The sequence below is a fragment of the Gambusia affinis genome, linkage group LG08, assembly GCF_019740435.1.
Source record: "Gambusia affinis linkage group LG08, SWU_Gaff_1.0, whole genome shotgun sequence".
NCBI lineage: Eukaryota > Metazoa > Chordata > Actinopteri > Cyprinodontiformes > Poeciliidae > Gambusia > Gambusia affinis.
This window is the reverse complement of record NC_057875.1, coordinates 26024446-26051681: the sequence shown is the minus strand read 5'-3', so window position 1 is coordinate 26051681 and position 27236 is coordinate 26024446. Positions and strand designations below refer to the sequence as shown.

Here is a 27236-nt window from a genome sequence, read left to right as displayed (position 1 = left end):
TTCAGGTGTAAACCCAGCGCGAGCGTCGTAGCGCTCATGTTGCGTTTAAAGGCAGCTCGGACAAACAGGTCACGACGTGTTAACAACGATTAAACAGTTTTAACTGCTAAAATAAGGGGACAGATTCAGAAGGCACAGATATGGGAGGTGCGGACACCCCTACTGTATCAAACTGATATATAGGAATCACAGAGAGTTGGCCACTTTAAGGTAAAAACAACAAACAGTTTCCAGTCCAGGGGGGGCACGGCTGATTCTGTTGGCAGGCAATGCCCCCAATGCCCACCCGTGCCGCGTGGCCTGCTTTAAGCCTATTTCTTGCAAAACAGTGGCAACATAATAAAATATCTCTAATTCTTCAACTTGTTATAGAAGTCTTCAGTCTACTATTTTGATTGAAATTTTCTTCCCACATCCAAACTCAGGGCTGCAAGGGACTATGGGTAGTTGAGTTTGACCATGGAGGCAGTGCTGGTTTTGACACTGCCTCCTCCCAGCGTGTACTGGTTTGCTCACTCGACTTGGTCGTGGACAGCAGAGGTCATAAACACCGGTTGGTACCCGGGGATTTTGTCCTGTCGCCATGGGAATCAGATCCGAGGAGATATGGTTCGGGTCGAGTGGTTGGGAGTCTCACTCAAGCTGCCTGAGTCTCAGTGGTGGTAGGTACCAGACCTACCACCTCATAGTGGTCGGTCTGGTACTTTAAAATGGCATCCGCACTTTTAGTTTCTCATCTGTCCTTCTTGATGGATTGTTTCTTCTTTCAGACTGTTTCCACCTAAGTAATTGCACGTCTATCAGTAAAATTCCACTTTTCACATAGGAACAGGTTAGGAAAAAGCAAATACAATAATAACTGTGAAATGTGGTGAAGATCCATTGTGGTCATCCTAGGATGTCATTTTGCTTTGTTTATTTTCCTGCATCCGACGTCATGTCCAACCTCCAGGTGCTGATGTGGGACAGCTCTGTGTCTCTGGTTCCTGACAGCCTGCTTAATTGCCAGTTTCACTTTATCAATATTTCAGACTTGTGAGGCAGCTCCAGATTCCAGCCCCAGCTTTTGGACGATGCTGCGGCCAGGTCTGCAGCAAGTCTCCATGCCCTCTCCGGAGGCCTTACACACACTGCTGCCAGTCCACACACACCCAGCCCTGCGTGGTTCCCCCCAGCGGTAGGTCCGGCCTGGGAGAGCCGTGTCACTTTAACAGGGATGAATTTGTCAGGAATGGACACTCTGAGACACCCACATTGCCAACTATAGAGGAAAACGCTTCACACTCTCTCTTCTTTTTATTTATTTATTTTTAAAACACGGACAAAAATGTACTGGATTACAAATGTATTTGATAACTGTGTCAGTACAGCGCACTTAAATGCACCAATAGCTTCACAAGCTTGGTCAAACATGTAAAATATAAACTGACAAACCTTTCAAATGGTTCAGAAAGTGACATTAGGATGTATTATAAATAAGCATGATGTTGCTCAAGCATAGAAAGTTATTAAAACTTTCTCGAATTGGAAAAATGAGGATGATAATCAAAAACATCAGGTGAAATTGAAATATTTCGTCAGGCGCAAAATGTTTTTCTTTGGCCATAAAAAGACCCAAATTTTAAGGCTTTACAAGAAGCTTCACTGAATGTAGAATGAGCTGGATGATTGTTATCTTGGTAAAACACAGAAAATTGTGAAAAAATATATATTTTATTGTAAAAAAATAAAAATAAAGCGCGGTAGCATCGCAGGTTATAAAATCCACAAATATTCACATAATGCTGGGTAAAATTCTGCTAACCATGTATAAAATGTCCAATAATATGGCTTTTCTCCATGATTTAAAAATAAGCAATCCATTTTGAAAGCGAAGCATAAGACTTTAAAAAAGGCAAGAAGGACACACACGTAGCCTTAGCATTGGTCAGTTCTGTTATTGAAGCTCGGGGCGGCCAAGGTCAGCTCAGCAAAGACGTCAGAGGTTAAAGGTGAGGACGACGCTCTCTCCAGGTTGAATCCTGACCAGGTGAGTCTGTGGCTGTGAATCTGGGAAACTGGCAGAGACGGAGTACGATCCAGGTGACACCTCGATGTGAAAGTCTTCATCCCTCTGCGGGAAGCGCTACGGAATACATAAAACACTTTAGCATTAGCTATAAAGTGTAGCTAATGCTTTAGCTTGAAGCTAAAGCTCTTGGAACCATTAAAACAGACACGTTCTGATCGTCTCTGGGTCTTACAGGTTTTCTCCTGGGCTGTGTAGATGTGGTCTGCCCAGGTCCTGGCCGCGTGTGGAACCTGGACACGTGCTTCCTCTCAGCGGCGCTGAGCTCCCCGGAGCTGCCAGACTCATAAAACCTCTGCATTAAAACAATAAATAAAATCACCATCTTTTTTTGGTCTTTGGTCTCAACAGCATCTTTCAAAAAGAATCCATAGCGCTTGGACTTTTTCCACATCTTTTGATCTTAGGACCAGAAAATTCAGTTTGTTTGTTCGCTGAAAACATGTACACAGCTAAAGCGACTAGTCCGAATAATCGTGATGAATCCATTGTTGAAATAATCGTCAGCTATCAATAGTTAACTAACTAGTGAACTAACTATCAGTAGTTAGCTATCTAAGCATTCTTGCTTAGTCTCTAAGCATTTTTGAGCTTAGAGACTCAAAAATGGTTTTGAATATTTATGTTTCCAATACAAAATTAAAAACAACTGTCAATATGTTTTACCCAAAACTCCTCAACTGGCATTTTGTTTTTATATTCACCCGGTTCAAATTCACTAAAGGAATGTCATGTCATGGCATTTTATTTTTTTAAGGAACCAAGTTGTTCATTGCAATCTTTTAGTGCGTTTCTCTTATTGTAGAGAAAAGGCTTAAGTAGTTAAATGAAAAACCTGCAGAATGTGTCAATTTTCCTTATCCGAATAATCGATTAATCGTCAGAATAATCGGACCTGTCAGAGTAACAAATTTTTCTGAACAATGAATTGTCCCAGAAGTCATTGGGGGAAAAAAACGATAATATTGTCGAATTGAGATCATTTTCAAGTAACATTATATTAAAGCCATAATAATTCAAGAACACATTATCAAAGATTAATAAACTTTAAATCCACTTTGAACATTTAACAATTGAACAGAAGACATTTTAAAAATCCACAATAAAACCAAAACAACAAATTGAATGAATTATGAAATCTCTCTAAACAAAACTGTCCTTTGAGAAGAAATCGTGCAATTAACTGACCTATTGCGACAGGCCTAAGAATACTCGATTAATCGATTACTAAAACAACTGGTGCTGTACATCCATACAATCCCAATAAAGTGTGGTTGTAGCATGACATTATGAGGAACACTTGCATTAATTGCAATGCAGCGTATGCACAAAAAAGAACAAACGTTACGAGATCCTCCCTGACCTTGCAGTGGTGGCTCGTCTCTCCCATGAACGTGGCGATATTTGCAAAGGCATCACGAAGCTCCGACTGGGTACCCTGACAGGTGGAGAATGAAACGAAAGCGTATTTGCTGAACACGGTGTGATGAGGCACACAGTGGACGGTCAGAACAGAAACCGACAGCAGGTATAGAAGCGGGGACCCGATACGAATGCGTTCCCACCTCAGTAGCGTCTTGGTAGGACGTCGCAGAGGTCTGGGAAGCTCTGATGCCGGTCAAGTCTGCGTCGCGCCTGGACGCTCGCTCCAGCACCTCCAAGCCAAGCCTGCTCGAGCGACGCAGGGAAGACTCCAGCCGGGCCTGGCTTGCCATCTACGTGTTACCTGAAAGGTCATAGGTCACATGATGTACGACAAATCGGCTGAAAATTAACGCTGAAGGTCTTTCGTAACGAAGTCTGGTCCGTTCCGGTCTGTCGTTCGTTAAATTAGAATGCACGTCCCGATGAGCAAACCAGCCGCAACGAGCAATTCATCATGGATGGATGTTTATGGAGACTTCATTTTACATTTTATTTGTAGTTTGGGTTTTGAGGGTTTTTTTCTATTTCTGTTTTATCATTTTTGGTTTTTGAGTTTTCTATTGGATATTTCGAATGTCTTCCGGTTCCAGTGTGGTGTGTTCTTTACAAAATTAAAGCTTTTTATGTCTTTGAGAGTGAAGAATTGAATTTTTATATTACGTACATTACTTGGAAACCCCCCATCCCCGATATTATCGTTTATCATGGTAATTGCAGGAACAATTTATCGTCCAGCAAACTTATTGTGACAGGGACACTGATGAGTCCCGTTTGTCAGATTAAAAAATAAAAACCGTTCAAACATCTGTTTTCAGTAAGCCTACATTCCTTTTTGTAAAACTTTTTTTTAATTTGTCTGAAGCAACATTCGAATTTTAAGTGCATATTTTCATCAACTCCTACCAGAAAATCCTCATGATTAAAAAAAAAGAAATAAATGTGTTCATTTTCAAATTAATCTATATAATGTGTTTTGCTTGGTGATAAGGTTACTAAATTAAATTAACTTTTTCAATAATATTCTAATTTATTGAAATTGGTCTGTAACACAAAGACCAGTTTCCACAGACATTGGATTTTATTCCTAAAATTAAACTATTTGAGTAGTGATCTCAAATAGTTTTGGAGGACACTAAAGTATCTTCTTATATTTTCCAAAATATAATTAAACATCTCAATAAGGAATTGGACTAAAACGTGCATATAACAAGGAAAGACACTCCTGAAACCGTTTGCCTTATCTGACGCCCAACCTAAGGCCTGTGCTACTTCAAGCAGCTCGTTTTTGAGATAGTAGATTTAATCTATTTTTAAAAACAAAAATATGATGGTTGCCTTCAAGGCCAGGATTTCCTTAAAGCAATATATAAAGGCAAAACCTCTGATTTTATGTTTTAGCTGAATCCAGTAAAATGATGTCTTCATTTATGAAGGAAAGACTGACCCCAAAGGAGACGTAAAGGCTTAACTCATGACACAGAACATGAGCTTTAGAATGCACAACTCTTGGGGACTGAATACAAGCTGAATGTAGACAACTTCTACACAAGCCCAGTCCTCTGACCTCCTTAAAGAGAGAATCTGGGCATGTGGCACAATCAAAAACAAACAGAAAAGGGTTTCCCCAAAACAACTGAAAATGCGCTAGACAAGAAGTCAGAGTGTTTTCAGCGTCCGCTGGATCCAGAAGGACTCTGTCCTTTTTGTGGAGAAGTGGAGACACACCAGACAGTTCTACTTTGCACACAACATGAGGGGACTCGGCTGGCAGGAGTGTCAAAGATAGAGATGGAAGATGGACAAGAAAAGACATTCCGGTTCTCCCAGCTCTAAAAGACGACAGTATGCATCATGTAAAATGTTCGGCTGTAATTTGATTCGTTCCTTAGGGTTTTTTTGTCTTTCCAGTTTTCATTTTTCAGATGCATGGGAGGAGTGGATGTATCAGATGTGCTGAGTGGGTACACCCAAAACAAGAAAGTGGTACAAAATATTATTTCATCGCTTTGTGGACATTGCTGTGGTGAATGCAAGTTGACTGCAGCCAGGCATCTCACACAGAAAGTTTTATGGGAAACACTGGCAAGACCAGCTCATGGCCTTAGGCTCAATAAATTATAAAGTCCAATATAAAGACAAAGTCTTTGTAAATGGTTCCCTTTACAAAAACCTCAAACATTTGCATGTACGTGGTTCAAGAGCATCTTCGGATTCATTTTGGGTATGCTTTTATCAGGTGTTTGTTGCATTTTGGGGGATGAGAGTCAAAAACATTCACGTTAAATTATTATTTAGGTGCGCAGGTAACAAGCTAACTCTTTCAATAAACTAAGGTTTTAACCAGTAGCTTTATGGCATTTAGGTTCAGAAACTCCAAATAAAAACATTTCAAATATGTTCGCCTGCACGTGCCGCGGTTTCCTACCGTGTCGTCACAACAACTCTCCCGTCACCACGCCACTAATCTGCAGCAGGTCTAGTTCACATCGCCGACGCCTTGCTGGTACAGCAAGACACGGAACCTGGTTTATTTTAACAGAGTCAGAACTTCGGAGAGCCGAGGTTTATGATAGGTACTTACATTTTCCTTGACAACTGTCACTTTCTTTTCAAATGACACGACAGGAAATCCTGCTCGTTAAACCCCGCCCCTTTCCGGAGGCGCACAGATGAAACGTCACTGCGCTTCTTTGCTTGGAATAATAAATTAAATGTTTAAAAGACTTTGTGGTGTTATCTCCTATTATAATAACTCTTAAAGTTGTATTTTTAACACAAGTTTAATTTATTATTCCTGCAAATTTTTTCATTAAGAAATTTGCAAACCTAAATCTGAATCTCTAGAATTGAGTAATAAAATGAGCAACATTTTTCTAATTACAAAAAATATTGTTCTGAAAGCTTTTCATTTTATTTTTTCTTTCCTAGATTTGTTTTTGAATCTGTTTTTAACATTCTTGTTCAGGGCTGCACAGTGGCGCAGTTGGTAGAGCTGTTGCCTTGCAGCAAGAAGGTCCTGGGTTCGATTTCCGGCCCAGGGTCTTTCTCCCTGTGCATGGTGGGTTCTCTCCAGGTTCTCCAGCTTCCTCCCAAAGTCCAAAAACATGACTGTCAGGTTAATTGGTCTCTCTAAATTCTCCCTAGGTGTGAGTGTGTGTGTGAATGGTTGTGTGTCCTGTATGTCTCTGTGTTGCCCTGCGACAGACTGGCAACCTGTCCAGGGTGAACCCGCCTCTCCCCCGGAATGTAGCTGGAGAGGAACCAGCAACCCTCCCGATCTCATTAGGGACAAGGGTGATTAGAAAATGGATGGATGGACATTCTTGTTCAAGGAGGATTTAAAAAGTTTAGAAACACAGGGAAATCCAGTTCTAATTTAATATTCAGACTGAACCTATTTCTTCCATTTCAGTAGCTAATAAGCAGGAAGTGTATTCATATCCAGCCTCGAGCAGAAATGTGTAAACATGAGTTTTTACTGTTCCTATTCTGCCTAAACATCTGTGGAACTTAATAAATGCAGTGATATACAAAAATTCACAACTGAAATTGCCAATAATCAAGCTATTAAGGACTTTCTAAATTTCTAGATCCAACATTTCTCTGATTTAATCTGGAAAACCAATTAGCTGATTCATTCCACCTTTTTATTTTCATTGAAATAGAGCTGAAAAGTGAACGGATTTCCCCTGTAGTTGTATGTATACAGGAATATTTCACAGGACAATAGTTGTTTTAAAAGCTTTGACAGAGTTCAAACATGTAGGCCATTTGTTATAAACATTTGAGGTCACTCTTGACCTTTCCATTGGGAACAGAAATGAGACAACAAGTTCCATTTACACAGTTTATTCTGCCAAAAACAAGTAGAAAGAAACATTATGCCATCAGCACACAGGCTCCTCCCACTTCCTTGATCTTCTCCTCGGCCTTGCGGCTGAAGAACTTGGCTTTGACGATCACGGGCTGCTTGGGCAGCTTGCCTTTGCCCAGAACTTTGTAGTAACCCTGCACAGGAAAACAACAATGAGACCAAATTATTTATGAACACAGCAAATGCATCAAATATTACGTAGCTGACTGTATCGCAGGATAATTACAAATGGCTAGAAGCAAAAACAAAACACATGAAACTGAACCAACATTTATGTGGGGACAGCTGAGGAAAAATTAACAATACCATATAAATATCAATTTAATAATCATTATAAACAGATACCACTTGCTTTAGTAACCATTTTCAACCTCCAAGTTAATTTTTATAAGTAAACAAACAAGAAAAATTAAAGATGGAGAGTAGAGGAAAGGAAAACAGAAGGAAGGTTATCTAGAAGCTTGCAAAGTTTTATTTTTTAATATTTAGAAAATATCCATCTAACCTGATAAACATCTGGGACACAAAGTAGCGCTGCTATGGCAACAGCTTTTCAGTCTATTGTATGACCAGAGCCAAACCAACTCATTTTCTCCTCCTACTACAACAGTTTCAAATTTAAGTTTTTTATCGCAAATACTAATATGTAAAAATACTCTCGCTTAATGTGTTTACTTATTTCAGGTAAATATGATTTTTTTTTTTTTACTGTTTATACCAGAAGTTAAATCTATGATTTTTCAAATTTAACGCCTCTCTGCGTTAGCCACTGTGGCTCAACTTACAAATTTAGGACAGAATGAAATATTTCTCTTTCAGGTCTAAGACAAAAAAAAACTAATTTCAAAGTGCCTCAAAATTCCATTCAATCTTAAAACTTGATCTTTGACTTTAAGCTTTTAATCCCTTTCCAATAAATTTGAAACAGAAATCCTGCTTGAAGCTACATTTCCACCAAATCCAAAGATCAAAACAAACCACGCTCCGAACCACTACTGGCACAAACAAACTTTTGGTTTTACGCTCAGAGTTCTGCCTGCGGATCCCACAAAGTGCAGATTTATGTGAATGGGTCGACGAGGAGCTTACAGCGCGCACGGCGTCGATGACGGGCGCGGGGCCCTCGGGCTTCTTGCCGTAGTTGACCCGGGTCTGCTCGCTCACCAGCGTCCACAGCTTGTCCAGGTTGATGGTGGGGCAGTAGGACGTGTTCCTCTTCAAGTGGTAATGTCTCATGCCCACCTTCCCAAAGTAGCCCGGGTGGCTGAGGAAGACAAACCGGCACTGGTTCAGAACTTACAGAACAAGTCTATATAGACCTGAGGAGCCTGCAACCATCAGACGGAGCGTTTTCATACAACAGAGGAGACAGTAACTGGGCACTTCTTCTTTTTTTTTAATCCCACATGAGAGTTTCTGTCCCTCTAAGATGGAGGCTTGGACTTGTCAGTTTCTTTGGCACACATCTAACAATGGACGGGCAGGTTTACTACATCAGAACCTATTCTATTCTGCTAATGTGTTTCAAACCTTTAGCACGCTAGCTCTTTTTCAGAAAAGACAAAAACCACGTCAAGCGAGCGTGAAAAACGTATTTTATCTAATCTTAAGGAAGTTATTTTGATTTTTCCCACTTGCATCAAACTTTAAAATATGCATTACAAAAAAGCCTTGATAGAAACACGGCGGTTAGACCGTAAACACAAACGTTTGGATACGAGACATGTTAGGGACCAGCAAGTTAACGTCACAGTCATGCATCAACATAAAAAAAAAAGAAAAAGGAAAAAAACGGGGTTTAAAGCCTGGTAAAAAAAAATTTGCCATCATAAACGATCCCATGAACAAGCTAAACAAGACAGGTGATTTTTCGTTTGTTATTTTACTACTCACTATTTGTCAAAGTTGATTCTGTGGTGATGCATACCACCAGCATTACCACGACCTCCAGGATGCTTCCTGTGCTTCCCTGTGGACAGAAACCAGCTGCTCTTAGAGAAAACTCTACATGACCTGTTAACTCTGATTATTCTGGATTAAAACCGCAGAATATGCTCACCAACGCGACCATGTCCGTGGCTCACATGTCCACGGAGTTTCCTGGTTTTGGACTTCTTGGTAGGCTGTAAGAAAAAATAAAAGGTTGCTTATGGTTGAAACTGTGAACTGATTTAGCTTAGCAATTGTCATTATCGAAATCGATGATATGAGGATAACTAGACACATTTTCTTCTAGTGAAAGCCGAGTTTAACAGTTCCAATGCATTTATTTAACTAATTTAGAGCCACAAATTCACGTTTCAACCATTAACTCGTTGCAGTGTAGATACACTGCATGCTGTCTTATGAGCTTGAAAGCTAAACCCACTAGCCAGTGGAGTTATGCTACGACACCCAACAGTGAAAAGAAATTTCTTACGGCAGCCACTTTATGATTTGAAAAACAAATATTCGTGTAGTCGTTATAGATATAATGTAAATGCCGGAAAAGTAGCTAAACAAGAGCAGCGGCCCTACAAAACCCGGTTAGCACAGTGTAAAACGCTCAGAAAGCTAGATAATATTAATAAAATGTACAAATAACACAAACGGACGACCAATGATAGATGAATGTATATAACGACAATGTAAGTTTTCTAGATTTTAGAGGTACAAACAAGGATGGGAACAGATTTAGCTGCATTTCAGTACACAAGAACTACATGGTAGCACCTACCATCTTGGAGGTTAGCTGAAAGAGGAACGGGATTTGGAAACAACGCGGTTTTGTGCGAGACTTGCTTTCTTGACAAACTCGGGTTTATCACCCACAGCGACACCTAACGTTACGTAACGGAACACTCTCTCAGAGTTAGAGCTGATTTACATAAAAAAGATCCGTTATTCAAAGTTTGCATTACACCTTTACAGAGTGTAACTTCTCATTGGTTAAAATAACACACAGGGAGAGGAGATTCTCACCCTCAAATGGTTTTTTCAGCGGCAGACTGCCACATCAGCTGCAGCTGCTCGCCTCATAGGAGGAATTCAGCATCATCAAAGTGGTAAGATCAACCATTTTAAACAAAGTCACATCAAATATGATCTTTTATTTTTATTGCATTCTGTGGGACAGACATTTTATGAAAGTTAGTTGCAAAAAAAAAAACAGCAGAAGGAAATATTCAATGATAAGAAAATATAACATTTTTTAGCATGAATAAACTAAAATATTATCATATAAAACCCTTAAACAAAGAAAAAAAAGTACAAATGTGAGGCGTCTCAAACAGAACAATGTCAGTGCATAGCTGAGATGCTTCCCCCCCCAAAAAAACTGGATTGCCAAACATGATGCTGTGTCAAAACAGATGGCACATCATTCCTGGGCAACACATATTTTAATATTATATATATAATATTTTAATCTACAAAAATATTTCCTTCTAATCATATGGGAGTAATGCATAATTTCAATTTCACAGATGTGGCTGAAGGCTGTTTGAGGAGTATTTTACAAAACAAAACAAAGTGGAAATGCTGTCATTTTGACTTGTGCTAATTTTACATACAGAAGTTAAAATGCGTACTCAACATGTCACGGAAAAGAAATTACAAATAAAGTTATGTTCAAAAAACTGTAATGACATGGTGAACAAGTATTGAACATGCTAACAGAAATTTATTGAAGGAGCAGTATGAGTTTCCCAGCCACATAGTGCCATTTTATCAAGTAACTTTGCTACCTTGAGTTGTTTCAATAATGCTTTACGTATCAAATATGACTTAAAAGAAATTTTACTTTATAAATAACACCTTGAAATTGGGTCTTTGTCTCTTTAAGAAACTCCCGCTCTTTCTGAAACTCCACCGTCAGGAAGTCATCACAACATGGCTCCTCTATTAACACTTTAACCACGTTTTTACCAGCGTTTCTCTGAGAAGTAGCTCCTAGCATGAGCTGATGCATAGATGCCCAGTTCCACCAGATGTTTGCTAATTGCTGCTGGCTAGTCTGAAGGAGCTGAATGGTGCATTTTGCTCAGTTGAGTGGTTGCCATGGGAAATTAAAGGATTTCTCAAACATGCATGAAGGAATCAGAGCAACACTCCAGACATATTTTTGATGAGGGAAAAACATTAAAACATGATGTAAAGCTAAAAAAATAAAATAAATTTCAGGTAACATCCAGGATCATTTCTCATCTGATCCAGACATAAGATAGGGATTAAAGGGGCAGTAGCCCAGGGCCTCAGTTTCCTTCCTTAAAAATATATTCATTTTTAATGAATGCATTGTAATTTATATAAAATTCATAGGCCTATATTAAGCGAACTGTGTTAATATTTTAGGATTTTAATGAAGTTGAACAATTCTCAAATATTTGAAAATTGTGAACTTATGGAACAATCTTGTGGGGTAAAAAACAGCATGGAGCCAATCATGTATCAATTCATCCCATCTCATGCATTTGGCTAACTGAATTAATAGAGTAGTTAGTAAGTTAATAGTAATAGAAAGAGTAAGACTGTTTTGTGAAGGTCTTTAGTTTTTTTAACTAATCATAACCAAGTTTTATTTTTTACAATAACAAACACCAGAAAAAGAAAAACAACGAATCAGAGCGCCTGGAACGTGTTTGACACAAACACCTCACCTGTTGTGACTTCTGGTGAACAGAGCTGAATTATCAGGGGGCTGATTCTCCGTCGGCTCTCCACCAATCAGATCACACATCTCCTCTCCCCTGATACTGGACACATGGAACCGCTCCGTCCCTCTCCTCTGTGGCTGTAGATTCACTCATCTTCTCCTGGATATCTGAAGCTGACATCTTGGTTTTGGATTTATTTATTTCACACTCAGGTGAAGTTTAATTATGTTTTGATCTAGTTTTTTTTCTTCTTCTTTTTACTAGATAAGTTTGTTCTCAGTATCTCTTTCATACTTGGTGCCTTTTGTTGTATGGTTCCTAAATTTCTTTTGGGTGGAAGATTTTAGAGAAAAATCACCTGAAATGTTAGTTTAATGTCAGTTTTTTTTTTTACCCCTGCCGTGTTTTCTGCAGTTTTCTGTTGATCTTTTGCTCCGTCGAACACGGAGCTCACAGAGGATTTCAAGTGGCTTCTGTGCGTTTTCTCTCCTGTTTGTCGCCCCCAAGAGGCCCTGTTCTCCGGGCGATGGCAGCCCTGACAAAGGGAGGCCATGGCAACTTTCCCCAGAGGAGAGTCGCCCCGTTGCCAGGGGGAGTCGGGTGCAGAGAGCCGCCGACACCAGAGACGGGTCCGCGTCTGGTAACAGCGGCGGAGGAACCGGTCCCAGCGATGGAGAATGTAACGCACACGTACTCTGTTTTTATTAAAGACTGACCAAGCTAATTTGTGTGAGACGAGTTAGTCATATAGATATTATTTTGACACTAAGTATTTTTATTTTTTATGCAGTTCACCATTTCTGGATTGGGCCAGTTGGAAAACTGGTCCAGGACAGGAAAAAATCGAGCATCTTCTTCTGGGAAACGGGAAACTCAGGCTTACAAAAGTGTCAAAGATTTACTGAAGACGATGAGGTAAGCAGCCTTGTTGCTATGATCATAATCTGTAATGTTTAAAGAAATAGTTTGAGATTTTAGGTAACTTTTGTGCTCACGTGAGTGGAATTTAAAATACGGACTAACACAATTAGTGCAAAATTATCTGATGGAACCACAAAAAAAAAAACAAGAAAAGAAAAGAAAAAAGGATGATATTATCTAAATGTTTTGCAAGAGATATTTGCATTCAACCCTACTCTGAATCTAATCGATTCTAATCTCTGTTCTCTGCTCCACCTGGGATTTCTCCCAATGAAGTAGATTCCTCCGGTAGAATTTCATCCAGGCCAATCAGCAAACAGAAGGAGGTACTGTGGCGTGTTAGGGCCATTGTAAGTAGAGTAAATTTCAGCAAAAAAATGAATAAAATAACATTTTGAGATTAATCTTCATGCTAACCCATAAAGAAAGAGACACAGACACTCTCTACAGTTTATGTTTAAGTGAGACATCTGGCGTGTACCCAAGCTTTGCTATAGTTATGTTATGTTATTATAGCTTTTTGTTTTCTATTGTTGAGCTATTTGGAGGTCAAGTGAAGACACAAGTGATAATATATTGTCACTGGAAGTACTAAACCTTGTTCTAATGTATATATGAATTACTTACTGTGAGTATTGGTTTCGTATGTCTTCCACTGACATTTAAGTGTATCTTCATGTATTTCAATGCACATTATAAATTAGGGATGGTTGATATCCGATATGCTGATATACTAAAGCTCATTTGGCATGTAATCAATATCAATACCAATATTTCTTTTCCCTACATCTACTTACTGCAAACTATATGGCTTACTCTACCGAGGAAATAAAATACTGCATTATCTTTGTCAATTTAGCCTGCTGCCAAATGCAAATGCTAACAAGGAGGCTGAAAATGAAGCAACACTTCAAACTTGAATTATGTTTAATGTCAGATTTATTCATAACCTCTGCTCTCTAAGACAATGACACTCAAACACTCAGACGGTGCAAATTTGTAAATCTTCACAAAAGTTGTGAACTCAACCTGTTCACAAGCAACAAATGAAAAGCACATCACTTGTGCATTAATACTTAACAGTTTCTGATGACGTTGTGCTGCAGGCATCATTGTCACTGAAATCATTTATATCGGTGAATTATTTTGACAGAATGGCAGGTGTCCAATGCTAAATTTTAGCGCTAATATCGGCCAATACCGATACCCTGCCGATAATATCGAGCATCCCTTCTATAAATGTTTTGTGCTTCGCTATTTGTCATTTTTGAATGATGGATTGATCTGTCTGCTGTGTGTCTCTGTCTTCATGATGCTGTCTGCTCATTTTATCCAACAAACCCTTTGACGAGACCTTGGCGACCCCTCAAGGCGAGAGGTTCACTGGGTTTATTCAGGGGTATCAGAATAAAAGGGGCTGAATATAAATCCGTTCACACAGCACTGTGTTCTTTGAGTTTTATTTTGAGTTTGCACACTGGATGCAGTTTTGCGTCAAATAATTTGAGAGGCGTCACAAGCTGCACTACATAAAGACAGACAGCAGGTGGACCCAGAGAGCTTTTAAGTTCAACACTTATTTTCTGACTATAGCAGCAGCATGTGGATATATCTTCACTAGTGGAAACATTCAGTGTAATAAAACGGCAATATAAATAACAATAATAACAACCTTTTATTAGACCAAGTTTGAAAACAAAAGTTCTCTTTTACAAGAGAGACCTGGCCTGGCTTGGATTGGCAGCATACAGAGAGAAAAAACATCAGCAAACATAGACATACAATAAAACATATGCAAATACTTGAATTAAACAAATATGCAAGATAACCAGGGGCCTAGTAGAGAACCTTGTGGTATCCCCTTGGGAATAAACTGGTCTTCAGAGGAAAAACCATCACAGTGGACAGCCTGGGTTCTTTCTTTAGCTGGCCTAAAGCCTTTTCATTTACTGATCAGCAAAGGTATTCAGTCACCCTGTAACTTTCTGAAAATGACTCGATGACTTTGCCGGGTTGATCGACTCACGTCGCCTCTGATTATTTCCGCAGGATTCATCCAGAAGCCCAGAGGATTCTGGGTAATTCCGCAATTCCAGTTGTAAATCTGGAGCGCCTGAACTTCCAGCGTGTGGCGTCATCATCTCTGCAGCCTGTGGTGTCTCTGGTCCGACTGCCTCTTCAAGCAGATGTAGTTCCTCTAAACGGTCCTCAACAGGTCCGCAAGTTTACATATTTTATTTGTCTGAGACAAAGAGAAGTGTGACGGCGTATTAGGGCCATTGGAGATCAAAAAAGGGAGTAAATCTCCATCAAAAAAGCCTTGACGTTTTGAGATTAATCCAAGAAATTTGCTAAAAAAAACAAGGGCATTTCTGAGCTTGAGAAATTGAAAATTTACCAGAAAAAGACTACATTGTTTTTAGATTTATCTCAGAAAATTTCAAAAAGAAATTGGAATATGAAAAGTCCAATATGGTAGAAAACAACTCTGTTTGGTAGAAAACAACTCTGTTTTCTACCATAGAAAACAGAGTTTTCTATATCATTTCCATATCAGAAATGTTTTTGAGAAAAAACAAGAACATTTCAGAGGCTTGAAAAGTTGTAAATTTGCTTGACTCTGGCATTTTGAGATTAATCTGTCAAGTTGGGTTTTATTTTATTTAATTTTTTCAAATCTTTGACTTTTGGAGCTCAAAAACTTTCTTGTTTTTTTTTTTTCTTCTAGAAAATTTTGGAGTTTTTCAGTGTAAATATCTATTGTTTATATCTACAATTGCCCTAATATGCCGTCGTAGATAATTGTGCATTTTGGTTCCTTAATTCTGTTTTCTATGCTATCTGCTGACAGAATGGGTTCAGTCCAACTCAGGAAGACATTTTGGAAGTCAACGAAGGTCCAACCCAGTCTGAAGAGTGTCAGGTAGAAACCATGTCCGCATGCTGGACTGAACCGTACTGTCCTGACGGTTCACCATACGGAGAACCAGAGCAAGACTCGGGCTTTGACTGTGAATCCAACCCTGATCAGCCTTACATCCTTCTGGATTCTGAGTCGGATGACGGGAGAAGCGAAACGGAAACCTTCTACTTGGACCCAGACGCGGAGCAGGCCGTGGTGATGGAACTGGACCCGGAGGCGGAGGCGAACCGGGACCTCTGCCTGCAGCTGGAGGACGACCCTGATGTTAAATGCGAAGTTGACGTATTGGAAACGGAGCTCAGTGAAGACGGAGGCACCGACCTCTGTTGCCTGACCAAACTGGAGTCGGAATCCGGAGCGGGGACTGAACAGACGGAGGAGAGTGAAGATTTTTGTGCCGTTTGTATGAACGGCGGAGAGCTGCTGTGCTGTGACCGCTGCCCGAAAGTCTACCACCTGGATTGTCATTTACCTTCTCTCATTAGCTTCCCTGTGTAAGTACCGTGGGAACTTGTCAAAGTTCACACTTTGGATTCGAACCTCAGGACATAACCACAACAACATGTCTAGATCTTTCAGTAGGTGAGATTGGCGTTTCTTTTAGGCGTCCTTCCTAATTTACTTTATAACGGCTATATGGCACGTGAGGTCACAACTTCTCTCGCTGCAACTATAAAAGGACTTCTTCAAGAAGCTGCAACAAAAAAAGTCGCTGTCAAATTCATTTTGAGCCATATCAAGATCCTCAAAGGGCTGAGTCTAACAAACTATATTGATAAAACACATTTAAAAAAAACAGCTGCTTCTTTTCAATAAGTTCTTAAAATTAAATAACATTGAACATCTTTTCACATTCATGTAATTTGGCTGTATGCAGACAAAACACCTACTTTGATTTGATTGATGAAATAAAAATTACAAGTGCACAACTGTTTTCTTGAAAGCTCTATTTTTGTGTCCCTAGAATCTGGAGGGCCACAGAAAAAAAAATTATGTTGTGCAGGATTTGGTCCCCAGGCCTTGAGTCACATGACACATGGGTTTTAGCGTGTGTCATGTGACTAAACGTTATCTGGCTAGCTAGCTATCCAGTTAAAGTTAGGTGGAACCAGGGGGCTAGCTATCTTTATTTGACTGGATAGCTATCTAAAATTTTGCTAAAATGAAGATTAGATAGATTAGATAGATAGCCATGTTCAAAACTAACACCAAGACATAACTTGTGATAAACTACACTCTGTCACAAGGCATTCATTCATCCTCTCCTTTACCCACACCCACCCAAACTACTACCTACATGCTCTGCTAAGCTACTGACAGAACTGGTGCCGACTCCACCAGCACACTGGGACTGAAACTGACGGTGCAGATGCAGAAATGTCCCGTTGCTTTAAGGTATTTCAGCTAACCGCTACAATATCCCAAAGCAGATGAGAAATCCATATTAACCGTGATGTGATTACATGACCGAAAAAAAAAAGCAACTGCGAAAAATATTCAGTATTTGCTGTGTACTAATACTGTTGTTGTCTCCAGAATGAAGTGAAGTTTTTAAGATTTCCTCAAGAGATCTTAGGCATTTTAGTAAAACTTAAAAAAGCGGAAGAGATAGTTTGTAAAAACATTTGATTCTCATTGGAGGGGGAGGGGTTTCTCCAGCGTTTTCATTCCTATATCCTGATTTAAATCGACAGAGGAGACTGGGTGTGTACGCTGTGTAGAACTGACAAGGACCCTGTGGAGAACACACACCCCTGTGGGGCGGTCAGAGTGCCTTACACACTCTCCGACCAGGACCAGAGAGTAAGTCTTAATACACAATCAGCCGTCTGATTTAGATTAGGAGAGTACTGAAATTAAAGGAGAATTACGAGTTCTCAAATTTGCTTCAACTCCTTCTTTAAATCCTCGTTGTCAACAGTCTTCCTCTCTCTTCCTGTGCTTTTTGTTTTCTTGCAGAGGTGTGAGAAGCTGTCTCTCATGCTGTACTGTCACCCCCTCAGCGTTCCATTCCACGATCCCGTCAGTCCACTGGTCAGTTCAACACAATCACCTGAAATTCCTCCGCAACTTTCACGTCTTTTAGAAACCACCTCGGGAAAAACGTACCCCACTAAGACGAACCATCACAAGTGCGATTGGACGCTGTACTGCGTGTGATATCTACACAAAATAAAGAATCTGAAATTTGTGCTTCTGGTTCGGGGTTATCATAAAGGTGTTTTTTGGTCATTCTGGAATGAAAACATCATTTTGGCTACAGATTCTTTAAAACCCAGGTTATAACTTGGGAAACGTGTTTTAAAAGTGAGATCACGGCCGTTATGGGGGGCTGAGCAGGCGCGGCTTCACCAAGGAAACATTCATTCACAACACACCCTTGTTGCTAAAGGTGTCTCTACAAGCTGCTGTATTAATGGTTTTATGTAGAGTGTGCTTTATTTTTGTTCAACTTATTTAAAAAAAAGTTTAACTCCCAATTTACAACCAAGCAGACACACTTGTCTCCAGCTGCTCTAATTCCTGACAATGTTCCCCAGGCCCGGAACTACTATCAGATCATCAAGAGGCCCATTGATCTGTCAGTGATCCGAAGGAAACTGGACAAATGCAACACCCTGCATTACTTCACAGCGGAGCAGTTTGTCGACGACATCTTGCTGATGTTCAAGAACTGCGCTACTTTCAATTACGTAGGTTTACTGTTAGGAAAATGTAGTTTCCTTCGAGTTAAAGTCTGTCTACACAACGCAGATTCTGAAAGCGGGTCTCCAGGTTTTAACCGTTCCTCCGTTTCGTCCCGGGCAGCCAGACTCGGAGGTGGCCCAGGCCGGCCGGACCCTGGAGGTGGTTTTCCTCAGCAGCCTGAAGGAGGTTTTCCCAGAGCGGACGTTCCCGTCGGCCAGCCAGGACAGGATGAACAAAGCTCGCAACCGGTGGCTCAGCAGGAAGAGGAGGCATGTCTTCAGTGGAAGGAAATTCTACCTATAGAATACATACATGTCTTCTGTTTTCATTTAGTTTTCTAACATTTGTCAGCAAGCTTGAATAACAACATAGCTAAAGATGGAAAACCTCTTAAGTTGGGACTGGAATCACTCACTTGTCAGCTGTTATTTATAATTTTACAAGAAAATGTAGTAGACTGTCTTCTCTGCTTAACAGGAAGGTGAGTTTATGTTGCAAATGAACTACATTTTTCTACATTGGGGGATAAATCCATCCTTTAGACCAGGGGTCCCCAAAGTGGGTCCTGGAGGGCCGGCCTCCTGCATGTTTTAGTTCTCTTCCTGGTTTAACCCACCTGGATCCAACGATGGCTCGTTAGGAGGCCTAAGAAGAACATTGACATGCTGAAAAGGTTGTTACTACCACCAGGGAGAGAAATAAAACATGCAGGATGCCGGCCCTCCAGGACCCACTTTGGGGACCCCTGCTTTAGACTTTTTCAACAAGACTGGTTCAAGTCCTGTCTTGACCAACGCCATGCTTCTCTGTTATTGTTCACACTTGTTCTTGGTGAATACAGATCCCTGTCATTGAAAATAAATTCTGCCAATTATGAAAATGCCTTAAGTGGCGCCCCCTAGTGGTTCACAAGATACTGCATATAAACAGCTGTTTATTTGCCGTTACGTGAGTTCAAAGTGTGACGTGTACAGTTAGCTCACAGTTAGAATTGTATTTAAAAATAATGTTTAAGTAGCTTAAAACCGGGTCACTCAAAAGAAAAGATGAAGATACCGGTGGGACGAGAGCAACTTCAGGATCACTTAAATGATCAGAGATCATTCATGTCTGTGGGAAGATTTTTCTGTTTCTCTTTGTGAGTTGACGGCGACGAGGCGGAGAGCATGCAGTGAGCCCCGCGCAGACTAACTGCATCTGTTGACACCTAAAATAAAAAAAATATATTTAAAGGAACAAAGCTTGGAATCCACACTTTCAGAATCTGCAAGTAACTCGAAATGTCCCAAAGTAAACTTGTTCATGGTTTTGTCATGATCTGTCACATTTACCATAGAGCACCACCCTTCTCACTAGGATGAACAAAGAAGACAACAATAAGTGAGTCAAGAGACTAATATTTCCATTTCAGGTTGCAAATATTAAAATGTTGGGTTTTATAGAGAGGGCAGTTTCAGGTTAGGTCGTCCATGACTGTTAAATGGGTTGAGTTGTCCTCAGCCTGAAAAAGTGTCGTCAGAGTAATGGAGACTAAATACAAATGCAAGAAACTGATTTTTATCTACGTTGTGTTTTATCCCCTAAAATCCTCCAAAACGTGTAGGACTGAAATGTAACACAATCAACAGGAAGCAAGCTGCTCTCCACGCTACACTGGCGCCGCATAGTCATCCTCCCCAGGCGAGAGCCGGTCCGTTTCTCCTGCGATTCTTGCTCTGCTCTGTGTGTCTTGCTTCCATTAGCGCCCCGACTGCAGCGCTCAGATTTATGAATCCAAATCATATCCGCAAGTGTTTTTTACTTCAGGACATTTAGTTCAGATGCTGCTCGGCGTAAATCACCACACACAAAGAACCAAACGACGCATCTTCGGCTAATTTATGCCATATCATGTGCACAGAGTTACTTTCTCTCTGTGCTTTCAAAAGACTCCCCTCTATACTACTGCATTGTGTTTAGAGCTGCAGCACTTGGACTCTATGAGCATCATAAAAAGACTTTTAAATAGGGGAAGAAAAAGAATCCATTGGAAGCACTAATGAAACCCACTCTGCTTCCCCCAACCCCTCACACCACCCTGTCCTTGTAAACATTGTGTGTTTGAATGAAATGAAAGTCTGGCCAGCACTCCTGTGGTTAATGTTCAGATGAAGTGGCGGAAACTGACCATGAGATGTTATTACAGAGACGTTTTAATGCTTTAGCCGTCTTTATTCAGTCCATTAAACCTTAGTCACATGTCGGCCTTCCTTCTTCCTCTACGGGTGCAGTCCCCCCCCCTCCCAGTGATCTATTGTGGAGATGTTTCATTTAAGGACATCAAAGCACGCCGCCTTTGTTCTGTCAGTTTGAATTACTAATGCACAAAAATAAGAGGAAGAAAATCAGACATACCTCCAGCTGCAGAGAGGAATGGCTCCTCTGATAAAACCGTCTCTAGTTCTTTATATGTTTGGGGTTTTTTTTAAAAAGAAAAGATCCTCGGCGTCCTTTAGCTATGATTAAACCGGCAGTATTCCTGATTCATATCACAGAAGCATCATTTTAGAAAGACTGCAAGATCCGTCACTCTTTTAAGAGCCTCTGGCTAAGATTTGTTGCAGTTCTCTGTGATTTGTTGACATTTCGACTCATTTCCTCCCTTCCACTCTCGGTAAGATATTGCATTAAAAACATTTGACTCACTAAATCTTGGGCCTGCCAAGTATATAGACCGCTTCTCCCCTGGACAATGGAAAGCCAAGCTGATAGTTTATTACATCCTCTTTGTCAAAACAAGACAAATCCAGCCAGATAGACAGATACGGCATTTTTTTTTTTTTTAAACAAGATGTTTGAACTTCTTTCTCAGTTTTAAATGTTTTAAGCTGTGAGAGGCCGCTTGTGAGGGGTAGTTAAAGGGGTAGTTCAGAACGCTTTAGAGTTCTTTAAAGGCAATAAGCAGTTCAAACCTGGTAGCTAATTCCTAGAGGCTGAAGCTAACAGCTAATCCGAAACAGAATCAGACTTAAAAGAACAAAAATCTCAAGAACTTTGCTGCTGTTCATGTGAATGATTTGCTATGAACCTTTATGCCAGTATCCCAGTTGCAATGGGCGAGTATTACCAAGGACTCCTCACATTGCTAATGGAAGTTAGCCAATAATTTGTTGGATAGGTCAACGTGTTTTTTTTTTTTTTTTGCGAAGCCGCCATTACGGAAATTTACGCAAAATCAACAGATCCCTGCATTTTTTTCGCTCGAATGCATAATAGTGGGTCTATAGCTAACTTTCAGCAAAACTGGTTATGAACATTGGGCTTGAGAGACTGCTAGCTCCAACCTGCAGGTGGCAGTATTCCCTACTTTTATTACTCTGCTGCCTCGGCCTCACTTGATGTGAAGTTCTACTCCGTGGTCGATATGGCGACCTAGTTCTTTCTCACCATCTTTCTTCTATATGTAGACTTTGGACCGGGTTTCATAAGGAAAACTTTTTTTTTCTTTTTTTTGGCTAAATTTTTAAAAAATATTTCTGAAGTAGTACTACAAAATGTGACTTTGATGGGGAAAAAAATCACCCCACAAAAAACAAAAAACCAAATACTGGAGGGATTGAGAAGATGATCTACTTTGGACTGTAAATGTGAAAGCCTGTCAGGTACTCAATGTATTTCTGGCTGAAGTTAGTAGAAAAAGGGCTGAGTCTGGCTTGTTTTTGATCAGCCAAGATTACTGTTAGCTCATCTTTGCCCAGATTAGGTATTAGCTTGCCTCCCACATAAAAAGTCTCCCTGGTTCTTCTAACGAACATCACTCTCAGTGTTTCGTTCCTCTTTTTGCTTCTTTTGTACTGATTGAATTCAGAGGAAAAGCTGGAAGAAGATGTTGTTTCATGAAGAAGCAGACAAAGGAGTCATAAAACTCTGGTTGGATCACCACCGGGTCTGCAACTCCTCTTTCAAGATCTTTGTGTGAACATAAAGGATTTATTTTTTCCTTACTAACCTGGTAAAAGAGGTTGAGGGCCGGTCTTGAAGGGGCTTCACGAGAACAACAACGTGAAACTCAAAAGTCCCTCTGAGTGACGCTGATATCAGGATGATCCATGGCTGCCATCTGAAGCCGCCGTTGTTGTTTCTCTTTAACAAAACGAAGACCGCATCTTCCATCAAGTCGAGTCAAAATGAACGGGGCATTTTTCTCTCTCAATGTTTATCTTTAGAGGAACGGATGAATTGGCTCTCATTATGTTTATTTCCACTCCTCCCTTCAGCTGTGGTAGCTGGAAATGAGACTTTAAGGCCTGCTCATTAAAAAGAAAAAGAAATACCTTCCACAATCAAAACCCCGCTGTGTAATTTCATTGCATGTCTGTGTGATGTTTATCAGTCTTTGCATGTCAAGTGTTTTACTTGTTTATTTCTATGTATTTTTAGCTCCCACAGGGAAACGATGTTCTTTGCTTTGCTTTGCTTTATTCCCATTGCTGTGAAGGAACAAACCAAACCGCCACCAACAAATAAACCAGTGAGAGTTGCGGTTTATACCGTCTGACATTATGTTCAGCCTAGCCTTCCAGTCCCTCTTAAAACTAAACACATAAGGTTGGTAATAGTTGTATCATGTTGTAAATAGAAGTCCACAGTAAATGTACTATTAAAAGTATTATTATACTGTCATAACAGCCAACAGTACGTGAAATCTTTAAAGCAAATACTCATGATTGAAGTCCTCAGAGTGAAAAATAAAATCAGAAAACATTTTCAGCAATAAAACATTTTCACGGTTAGTTTTCCTTTTTGAGTAGTTCCACATTGGTTTCCTTTGGGATAGTACAAGAGTCTGCAAGTTATGAATGATGATGATGGTAACATTTAGTGGAAGATAAAGAAAGATAAGGACGAGAGCTGGTAAAATGTCTGCTAAAGGACTCAATCCTGTGTGAAATAGAAGTTATTTCTACTGAGTAGCAGAGAAGAATGCAGAATCCATTTTCTCTTTCTCCCATATACGTATTTATATCAATATAAGCTTATTGTTTAACAGCTTACATGTGAGAATAAACTACGATTGAGCTCTATTATATGATAATCTCTTTTTTTTGTAAACCAGAACTAAACAAAACTGTCAGATTTACTCTAAATATTACAGCTGATGAATTTCCTTGATCAGCCTGTCTGACAGCAGCGACATGCGGCGAATGTTTAGCTTTTAAATGTTATTAGACAGAAAACCACAATTTAAATCCAATTAGCTTTCCATATGTCGGACATAATCTGACTTCACAGAATAAACAGAAACCTTCCAGAAAAACAAAACAAAAACTAAAAACTTTTTGGCACACGTGTAGTGGTTATAAAACTATTTTAGACAACTAAAAGGGAAAACAAGATCTAGTGATCTGCGATCGATTGTTTTGGTCTTTCAAGTTCGGTGCTACAGACAGATACGCTAAAGGGTAGCCTAAGTTTAATGAAGTTTAAAAACAATGTATTTTCTTTAATGTTACTTTTCCGGCCATGTTTGTTTATAATTCTTGAAAAATTCAACCTTTTAGATTTTCAGTTATGACAGTTTGTTAATCGTTCGGGTTTCGGTTGGTTTTGTCTGATCAAATGTAGGGGAACGTTAATGTAACGGTTCTGCTCCTCCATTACAACACTGGAGACTTTTTGGAGGATTTATAATGGGAGATTTGGCAGCATTTTATAACTGAACTGCAGCAATATAAACGTCACGTCCAGAAGACAGTGATGTAGCTTTTGGGTTTAATGCATTTCTTAAGGCTGCCATTGTTGGTACTGTGATATTGGACTTGGAATTGGATGATGTGTATGACCAAGAACCAAGAGCTGGTTAGGAGTCTTGTTGCTTTCAGTCCGAAGTGGGTGATTGTCCCAGCCATTACCGAAAGTATCCAGATCATCCAAGAAAGCCAGTGAGGTAGATGCCAGATTGTTGGGAGCTGTACCAAGTATCTGTACACACAGCAAAAATGTAACAGTAAATTTCATCGCTTATGAAATTCCGCATTTATGTATTTATAGAAGATACTGAACTATTCGAGAAAAACCATCAGTGCCACCAAAGATAACAATGTTGTACCTAAAAAAAAACAGAAAAAAATCATTATTATTAAATATTGTCACTGAAAAGGCTTGCTTCTCTTACATTATGCATGTCTGTAAGAAGGGACAGAGCAAATTGGACTTATTGAGGAAGTTAAGTTCCATCAAGGTTTGCAGGAAGATGCTGCAGATCTTCTATCAGTTTGTTGTTGAGAGCTTCATCTCTTCAGCCGTCATCTGTTGGGGCAAAACCAGAGACCTAAAAAGGCTCAACAGCCCGATAAAGAAGTCTGGTTCTGTTCTGGGAACAAATGTGGAACCTCTGGAGATACGTATGCAAAGAAGGATTCTTCATTAATAGAAAATGTTGGACAACCCTGACCCTGACAACATCTTCATGAGAGTATCCTGAGAAAAAAAAAAAGAGTATTTTCAGTCAAAGGCTTCTTCAGATTGACTGTGATACAGAACACTACAAGAGATCTTTCCTGCCAACAGCCAGCACCATCTGCAATAACAACATTTAATTTCCCTTTGGAATAAGGAAAGTTTTTATTTTAATTTAATTTGAAGCGAGGTCTGCAGAGGCAGATCAGGTACTGCTTATGTTTGGCTATGTTGAAGCACAACATACAGGACTCTGTGGACCTATTTTATACACCACTGTATATAATACTGAAAACAGCTGCGCTTTTATTTCGTAAAGTTATACGACATGCTATGAAAGAAAAAAAAATGCAACTTGAGTTGAATCTATTTAACAAGTATACTTCAAAGTTAGAAGCCCCTCACTGAAAAAGATAAATGATTTACTGTATTAATTTGTGGTTGGTATCAATGTGTTGATATTGTGTATCAACACTTGTCAGATAAGAGTAGCAGTATTTTGGATGATGTTATATTAACAATAAATGTATTAATTCATAAATGAAGTCACCTGAACAATAAAGGAGCTGAACAGAATGGGCTTGTGATTATAAATAATGTCAGAAGTGTTCACAGCCCCTCCTTGAAACATACACGGCAGCCATCTTACGACTTTACTAAGACTGCCTGTCTCAGTCTCACCTAAGACAACATAAAACAACCCAGAAATTCGCCACCCATCAGTTCTCTTTAAAGATTCTAGACTTGACCCAAGTGGTATTTCATTTTGAAATAAAACGGGGGATATTGGACATGGGACAGCGGGGAGGGGCTGGGGGTGCTAGGAGGTAGCGAGAGGTAATATGCCGCTACCACACAGTGTAAGATTAACAACGGCCCAACCCGTGTTTTAAATTAAGATAATGTATCAAACTTCATGCGCAAAATAAAATATACTATAGAAATATGAAAGCATTAAACTCACCGTTGGGTTTGCATTCGCCTCCATGGTCGCCAGCCTGGGTGATACTGGTACTTCTTCAATATGACGGTTGTGTCACGTGATTAGGTGGATGTTGGACTCGGACATCCATTGCTAATGTCTGTGACCTGAAGTAACCTTGGCCATTTTTACAGCGAATATTTAGACGCTGAATTTGAGACAGTGAATTTGAGCAAGTTGAATTGGAGGACAACGAAAATATTGCATTTGAATTTTGAAAAGTTTAATTTTTTTTATATGCTGAATTTTTTTAACACTGAGAATTTAAACCGAAAAAAAAATATGTATATTGAAAATTTGATCACTTTGAAATAGAAATGGGAATTTTTATGACAAATGAAAATTGCAAGCATATACAAATAATGACAATGAATTTATTTTCGTTTACAAATAATGACACTGAATATTTTTTAGGTTAAAAATATATTCTGAATTTATTTAACACTGAAAAAGTAAGCATTAATATACAACATTCAAATTTCAGAGGCATTTTTTATTCAAATCCTGATGGCACATCAGAAAGCTGCATCTATTTACTTCCATAGATGCAGCTTTCTGATGTGGATGTGATGAAATCGTGTGTGTGTGTGTGTGTGTGTCAGTTGCCCAGTGTGTTCCTGTGTGAGCACATGATGGTGTCCCATGTGATTGCGGCTCTGCGGCCTCGTGTTGATCAGCTCAGGACAGATTGGCTTCTACTTCGCCGACTGATCAAACCGCACGACGGATGGCACGACTCGCCGGCTTCCAAGTAAGGGAATAAGATTCTAGCGCAATCCCAGCAGGAATGCCCTCCGACAACGTGGAGCAGTCATGAGAGGAAATGTTTTCCCTTTTTTTTTTCTCAGTATGTCCAGTCTCTCACTGACCAAATGTACACGCAGCTGATTTATCACTTTCACTGCTGTGAAAAAGATTGAGGCCCCTCAAGGATTCCTTCAGCTTTTTGTTCATTTTTTCCCCCCTTAATCATTAAAGCTGCAGTATTTTTTAATTTTAAAAATATGCTTGTTTTTTTTGTGTGTTTTTTTTACATATTTGTTAAAAGGGTCACCATGTTGTGACAGTGTAATGTGAGACGGATAATCTGTGAAAAGATGGAGCTCCTCTGCCTCCTCTCTGCTGTTTGACGAAATGCCATCCTTTCCCTGGACGGATCACTACCGGTTCATGTTTTCTCAATTTTTGAACAATGGCTTCCACTGTAGTTCACTGAACGCCGAAGCCTTAGAAGGCTTTGTAATCTTTTCCACATATCAATGACTTCATTTCTGATAGATTTG

General features: G+C 39.7%; 3 protein-coding genes across 4 annotated transcripts; 1 reads left to right on the top strand and 2 right to left on the bottom strand.

The window, feature by feature from the left end:
* Positions 1-1912: 1912 nt before the first annotated feature.
* On the bottom strand, positions 1913-6175 carry akip1 (A kinase (PRKA) interacting protein 1). Of its 2 annotated transcripts, none has more exons than XM_044124934.1 (5): positions 6075-6175; positions 3634-3794; positions 3432-3506; positions 2244-2363; positions 1913-2125 (listed from the first exon to the last, which is right to left on the bottom strand). In XM_044124934.1, the coding sequence occupies exons 2-5, from the start codon at positions 3781-3783 to the stop codon at positions 1979-1981; spliced, it is 492 nt and encodes a 163-aa protein (XP_043980869.1). In that variant the 5' UTR covers positions 3784-3794; positions 6075-6175; the 3' UTR covers positions 1913-1978. The 2 variants fall into 2 exon arrangements, with proteins under 2 accessions (XP_043980869.1, XP_043980870.1); XM_044124935.1 differs by having other exon boundaries at positions 5919-6076.
* A 1151-nt stretch (positions 6176-7326) lies between these two features.
* Positions 7327-10147, bottom strand: rpl27a (ribosomal protein L27a). The gene is made up of 5 exons (XM_044124933.1): positions 10084-10147; positions 9427-9490; positions 9261-9336; positions 8457-8631; positions 7327-7501 (listed from the first exon to the last, which is right to left on the bottom strand). Exons 1-5 carry the CDS (start codon positions 10084-10086, stop codon positions 7373-7375), a joined length of 447 nt encoding a protein of 148 aa, XP_043980868.1. The 5' UTR covers positions 10087-10147; the 3' UTR covers positions 7327-7372.
* A 228-nt stretch (positions 10148-10375) lies between these two features.
* On the top strand, positions 10376-18895 carry LOC122835684 (transcription intermediary factor 1-alpha-like). Its single transcript, XM_044124932.1, has 10 exons — positions 10376-10411; positions 12076-12213; positions 12509-12680; positions 12792-12916; positions 14972-15137; positions 15774-16339; positions 17540-17648; positions 17805-17879; positions 18386-18538; positions 18654-18895. The coding sequence occupies exons 3-10, from the start codon at positions 12528-12530 to the stop codon at positions 18834-18836; spliced, it is 1530 nt and encodes a 509-aa protein (XP_043980867.1). The 5' UTR covers positions 10376-10411; positions 12076-12213; positions 12509-12527; the 3' UTR covers positions 18837-18895.
* Positions 18896-27236: the final 8341 nt, after the last annotated feature.

Excerpts from the sequence above, each read along its gene's own strand:
- akip1 (XM_044124934.1), bottom strand. The coding sequence starts at position 3,783 with ATGGCAAGCCAGGCCCGGCTGGAGTCTTCCCTGCGTCGCTCGAGCAGG. Across the intron at positions 3,507-3,633 it reads CCTACCAAGACGCTACTGAG|GGTACCCAGTCGGAGCTTCG; the intron begins GTGGGAACGCAT and ends TCCACCTGTCAG. Across the intron at positions 2,364-3,431 it reads AGACGAGCCACCACTGCAAG|AGGTTTTATGAGTCTGGCAG; the intron begins GTCAGGGAGGAT and ends GTTTTAATGCAG.
- rpl27a (XM_044124933.1), bottom strand. Across the intron at positions 9,337-9,426 it reads CCACGGACATGGTCGCGTTG|GGAAGCACAGGAAGCATCCT; the intron begins GTGAGCATATTC and ends TTCTGTCCACAG. Across the intron at positions 7,502-8,456 it reads TCATCGACGCCGTGCGCGCT|GGTTACTACAAAGTTCTGGG; the intron begins GTAAGCTCCTCG and ends TTTCCTGTGCAG.
- LOC122835684 (XM_044124932.1), top strand. The coding sequence starts at position 12,528 with ATGGCAGCCCTGACAAAGGGAGGCCATGGCAACTTTCCCCAGAGGAGA. Across the intron at positions 12,917-14,971 it reads GATTTACTGAAGACGATGAG|GATTCATCCAGAAGCCCAGA; the intron begins GTAAGCAGCCTT and ends TTATTTCCGCAG. Across the intron at positions 16,340-17,539 it reads TCTCTCATTAGCTTCCCTGT|AGGAGACTGGGTGTGTACGC; the intron begins GTAAGTACCGTG and ends TTAAATCGACAG.